We start from the raw sequence: 5,780 nt of genomic DNA on the forward strand, positions 1-5,780 counted from the left end.
GGGGGGGGGGAGAATAAGAGGAAATTATTTTTCTCTCTTTCCTTGTTTATTTTTCTCTTTTTAGGGTTCGTGTAAAGGGGATTGTCAACCAGATAACATTTACATCATCAAACCAAGAAGCTACAAAAATGTATTATTTCTGATTGTACGAAGTGAACTATCAACCTGGATACAAAAGATATCAGTCCTGTGGGGGGAGCCTTCTCAGTAGGGTTTCAAAATTTGGAATGGGTAATTGAATCGATCGGTGCCAATTTCTGATTTGAATCGACCGAAATTGATTAGAAACAGCCGGACACCGTCAAATATTGGTTGATTTTGGTGTGAATTGGTTGAATCGGTCAATGCTGATTCCTATATGAATAGATTGATTCAAATGATTTAAAACCCTATTTCACAGGCTTATTTCTTCCAGCGGATCACTTACAGAAGACACTAACACTAGCTTGGCGGTTAGCAGTTTCGAGTTGAAAAGCTGATGCCCTGGGAAAAGGTTGTGGGATTGAACGGGTGGGTGTGTGGCTGACCGATGGCCAGCGCCCAGTGGTGCTTATTGGGTTAGTAGATAAAAATCAGTTGCGTTTATAAAAGGCATCTTGATTCCATAATTAGAAACGGGACCAGTGAGTGAATAAATGCCAAAATGAAAAGCTGAAAAGTCTGGCCGTCCCTTGTAGAAACACAGGGTCCCAGTTGAGTGTGAGTGCGGAGTTGAGTCATTTCCCACTCTCACATCACACTCACACTGTTCTCAAACTTGGAACCCAAGTTTCAACCTAGAAAAAGAAGAAAAAAATGGCTTGGAACCGAAGAAATCAAACTTGGAGCCCAAGCAAGAAACCTCAGAGTCTTATTCCACTGTTCCCTACTTTTCCCACCTCACCCTATAAGAACCCCACAGGCCACGTCCACCATTTCACATTCTCCAAATCCGACTGATGTGATCTTCTGCTCTGTTTCAGTGCTCCTATCCTCACCTCAAGCTTGCTTCCACTGCTAACAAATTCTCTGCTCTTACTGATGATCTCTTGAATCATCAAAGGTCAGTCTCTTTTTCTTTTTTAAATCTCTTCTTCTTTTTAATCCTTCAAGGGGTTTGCATTGAATGAGAACTTTTTATACTTCTCTGTTATCTATGCTTTGCTGATACTGTGGAAATTGAGTCCCAGTAGAATATCAATTGTTTAGATTGAGATGACTGAATAGTTGAATAGAATCCACAAAAATGAATCTTTGAAGTCTTTTATGAGTTGTGGCATTTTATAGTAACGTATTTCTGTGATGTCTGTCTCAATTTAATCATCCTGCTAATTTTCTTCATACTCAAACTTGTTGGGTTCACTTGCATCTATTGAGTACTAATTGATTCAAATAATTTGCTGCATAATCAGGTTCAAGAGAACAGATTAGAACTGGGCAGAAATGTTTGGTACCCTAACAATTGGAATCATGATTAGAAGCAAAGAGTTTTCACAACCTGTGATTTTTTGGAGTTTTTGATTCAATAAACTTGCGGATCTTAATACATGAGGTAAGTTTTTATTGATTTTGTTTTACTTTACTAACTGAGAGAGAAACAATGACAAAAAATGATCATCAAGAAACCAGACAATTCAAAAGGAGGTTTACAGAATTGGGAAGAATCAGGAACCGACCTAAAGAAAACTGGTGAAAACTCTCATGGTTATGTTGGGTCTTTGTGTGCAGGTCGTAATTGACATTCATGAGGAACATGATGACTGAAGTTGGATATGATTTGCAATACTTATGTGATTCATGTAAACTGGAGTGAACATGGAGCCTTGGATGTGAAGTCTATCCAACTAGCCGAGCTTGCAGCCACAGCAGTAGATTTTCCCAAAACTTGAAAGCTTGTAACCATGTCCCACTCACTAAAACCGAAAATTTACCCAGCTTGCATGTCCCACTCACTAAAACCGAAAATTTATCCAACCTGCATGTCTCATTCACTAAAACCGAAAATTCACCAAACCTGCATAGTCTCACTCACAAAAATCGAAAATTCACCCAACCTACATGTCTCACTCACTAAAACAAAAAATTTACCCAATCCTGCATATCCCACTCACTAAAATCGAAAATTTACCTAACCCTACATATCTCACTCACTAACAGACCCCCTACCAAAAAAACAACAAATTCAGCCTTATCCCAACTTAATGGGGGTGGACACATGTCCTACTCATTAAAACCTTACAACACATCCCACTCACTAAAACCGAAAATTTACCTAGTCAAGCTTACGGCCACAACAGTTGATTTCCAAAAAATTGGAAATCCTGTGACCATGTCCCATTTACTAAAACCGAAAATTTACTCAGCCTCCAAGGATTGGAACATGTTATACAGGTCAAACAAAACCTTGGGGAAGACTATATCACCAAATCAAAGATGCACTAGAGGAAGCTATGACAACAAATTCAGAGCTAACACTACATTTCTTCGATCCAGATCTAATCGAGATTCTGGGTAATGAAGGTTTCATCATTGATTCCTAGAATAACAAGTGCACATCTGGTGGGCACCTGAGTTTTCTTCTGGCCTAGTTCCTATTACCATTGCAAGAAGCAATGGGAGCTGAAAAAGAGGCTTAATGGTGCCTACAATACACCGAGGAAGGAGTTACAGGCTAGTTTAAGAGAACATGGATGAAGATTTCCAACAACTCATTAATGACAAGAAGAATGCCATACATGAACAAAAGGCATCAGTATGGTATCAGGTAACTTACCACCCAGAGTGGGTGAAAAGAAAATCCCTGGAGTTGACAGATACCGAAGGCAACATCAGCAAAACTACAATGCTTAGCTTTGCTTCGATCCCTGCCGATTACTTGGTGTGGCTCAAGATCAAACGTCTGAAGGATAACATTGATGTGGATATATATCCACAACCCTATCAATGCGCTTCTGAGTTACCTTTCAGATTGAATTTTACTAGGAAGGGTGAGGCTCTTGTTATGAGATAATACTTCCAAGTTCTCATGTCATAATCTGTTCTGTTGTCCTCTTGGGCCGCAAGGTCTCACTCTGCCAATGCTTATTTTACTTTCTAATATTCCAATGTTTGTATAGTTTCATAGCTTTCCTAAATCTATTACAACATTATATGCCTTTTTTTTTTTCCAATGGAAACGCTATATGTTTAAAGCTTATGTGTTCTATTAATAAAGGGAGTCTGGTTTTTTCCCATGCTTGCCTGCCCAACTGCCCAAGTCTTCAATCCACTACTTTTCGGATTTAATTTTGCAAAAGGTTTCTCTCTCTCTACAGAAGGAGAAGAGAATGGAGGGTTATAAAGTTTCCCAACCCCCCACTACATGAAGGCCACGCTGCCCTTATAGTCCCATCCAAGGTTTTAAAAGATGGAATCAGGAACGGAATTGATCCCAAAACCCTAGAATTGGTCCTCAGATTAAAAAAAAACAAAAACAAAAAAAAGGGGAATTCTATGGTTTTTGGTGTGAGTTGACCATTATTGAATTGACCTTAATCAAGATCAGTCACAACTAATTCTGGTCCATATTGACAACAAAGACGGAACGTTTAAGAGGAACTCAGTCCTTCAATTTTGTAGAGAATTCCAGGCCGCACTAATAGTGCACTTGGTCTTTCGCTCTAATAAGTTAATGTTACCACATGGTAGTAGCTGGTGATTATATCAACCGATAGGGATTCCATTGATATGCCAAATATAAAATTTGGTCACTCACTAACAGCAACCTAGATCGACATGAGGAAGCATCAGGGTTGAAAAAGCCGAAATTTGGATCTGAAAGAGTCTTTCGATTCTGATCCGAGAACCCTAGCCCTACTGATTTTAATAATTGGGATCAATCCAATCCAGATCAACCCTAAACGGCTGGTCCCATCCAATTTTTAAATCCCGGAAAGGCATTCCATATCATAAATCACTTCTGGCAAAATTACTTGTTAGTTCGTCACTCAATCTTTGTAAATAAGTTGTCCATATATGTTCTTAAAAAAAAAAAGGGCTTACCCAATGCATGAGGTTCCCATGAGCGAGCTTGTTTACAAAGTATATGTTGGGCTAAGCAATGGAGGCGAACCAATAATTTTGATGTGTCCCTAGGGGATGAACATGAAATGCCCTCTTGGAATGTAAATCTAAGTTCAATTTTTTTTCCAAAATGAGAATGGATGCAAATCTGTGCTTTCATGACAAAGTTGTATTCCATGAAGGACCATAGATAGATGCCATTAGGTAGGGTGTTACTTGCGTATCCTTTGTCAGTAAGAGGTACTCCATATGACTGCAGGGGTTGTCACGGACAAAAAATTGCAAATCCTTCTCCAGAGGGGGATTGCTTCTGATCACAGAACAAACTTTTTATAGAAGAATGTATTTACACCTCTAGTGGAACTTGCTAAATCATCATATCATTAGGTCCTCAGAATAGCATGGTAAGAATATCATTAGGTCCACTACAGGTGTATGGAACTAGCTAAATCATCATCATATGCTTAGGTCCTAAAACTACAACAATTCCAAAGCATGGGCCCAATCAAGCAAATGTAATAAAAAAATAAAAAATAAAAAATAAAAACACCTGATTGTTACAAGGCTAAATGATATTCATCAACAACAGAGAAGTTACAGTAATTGGTATTTAATAGAACAATAGCATGGTAAAAATGTACAAAATGCAGGGAATGTGCAACATGCTACAGACTAGATGATGTCAGCAGTAGATAGATGAAAAGAAGCTTTCTCAGAACTCCGTAGGTGGCTTTAACCTTATCATTCTTTTGATTCTATCTTTCTCCGTGTTCTCCAGTAACCCCTTCACAACAAGAAAGGATAAAGAGGCATGAGAATGATTGAGATACGTGAAAGTTTCTCTACAATTTCTGCAACTTGGAAGGTGATGCAGCAATTTCAACCATATGGATATCTCAATAATGATATGAATTGGCCAAATATCAAATTTCAGACTCAATTTCAATCACATACCCTGCCATAAACCCCCCCTTCCTCCATACTTGGATTTTTTCAAGGGTAGTCATAAATCTTTCAATCCTTTGTTTTGCCACTTGACAAACTTAATATGGTTGGAACTTGACATGCGAGTAGGAGACCTTAGGGTCTCCCTGTCAAAAAAATTCCAGCCTTATTCAATGTGCCATGTGGCACAACTTGGGATGCTGGTTTAGATACAACCTCTACACCACAGGGTTGAGAACCTCCCCCCAGCCCGATTTGTGAGAAGATAATAAATTTTAATTACAGAAGGAAAATTGAAAAGGATAGACATTCTCAGTTAACATAAACATATAAAGGGAATCCAAGATTTGATCAATAACAAGTTATTAGCCTAAACCACTAATATATTTTGTTTTCTTCTACCAATTAAAATTTCAGTGAGCGCCAATCTGGTGATACAAGCATTACACTATGCTTGGCTCACCCATTAAAAATTGGCCATTTGATGCATCTTCTTGATGGGCACAAATCGAGAGATGGTTTGGGTGGGTTAACTAAACGTATTGCTTTTGACTTTTGATCTACAGCCACTGTCAGAAGTAGCCTACCAAACAAAAAGCTTGTATCTTAATGACGTGTGGCAGGGGATGAAACACCATCTATTTCTTCTTGTGGAATTGGAGTTTCATTCACTCAGAGCCAAACCCATCAAGAGACTAACTTGCTCGAGATTAGATGGCATAACTGTGCCACAGAATCACCCGTTTTTTATTGGGGAGAGAGAGAGAGAGGGAGAGAGAGAGTGAGTGAGTGAG

At 38.8% G+C, this 5,780-nt stretch overlaps 1 protein-coding gene and 1 long non-coding RNA gene across 2 annotated transcripts in view; one reads left to right on the plus strand and one right to left on the minus strand.

The window, feature by feature from the left end:
- Positions 1 to 884: 884 nt before the first annotated feature.
- Positions 885 to 4,588, plus strand: LOC122069456. The gene is made up of 3 exons (XR_006137455.1): positions 885 to 1,042; positions 1,392 to 1,531; positions 1,708 to 4,588. It is a non-coding gene; the product is annotated as an uncharacterized LOC122069456 (long non-coding RNA).
- Positions 4,589 to 4,595: 7 nt separating this feature from the next.
- The window catches only part of LOC122069455 (TSET complex member tstD), a 28,026-nt gene continuing 26,841 nt past the window's right edge, over positions 4,596 to 5,780 (minus strand). Inside the window, exon 5 of the mRNA XM_042633469.1 lies at positions 4,596 to 4,825. Coding sequence (XP_042489403.1) covers positions 4,754 to 4,825 — 72 coding nt within the window. The 3' untranslated portion in view covers positions 4,596 to 4,753. The remainder of the gene's footprint in view (positions 4,826 to 5,780) is intronic.

This window comes from Macadamia integrifolia, unplaced genomic scaffold (assembly GCF_013358625.1).
Source record: "Macadamia integrifolia cultivar HAES 741 unplaced genomic scaffold, SCU_Mint_v3 scaffold621, whole genome shotgun sequence".
Lineage (NCBI taxonomy): Eukaryota > Viridiplantae > Streptophyta > Magnoliopsida > Proteales > Proteaceae > Macadamia > Macadamia integrifolia.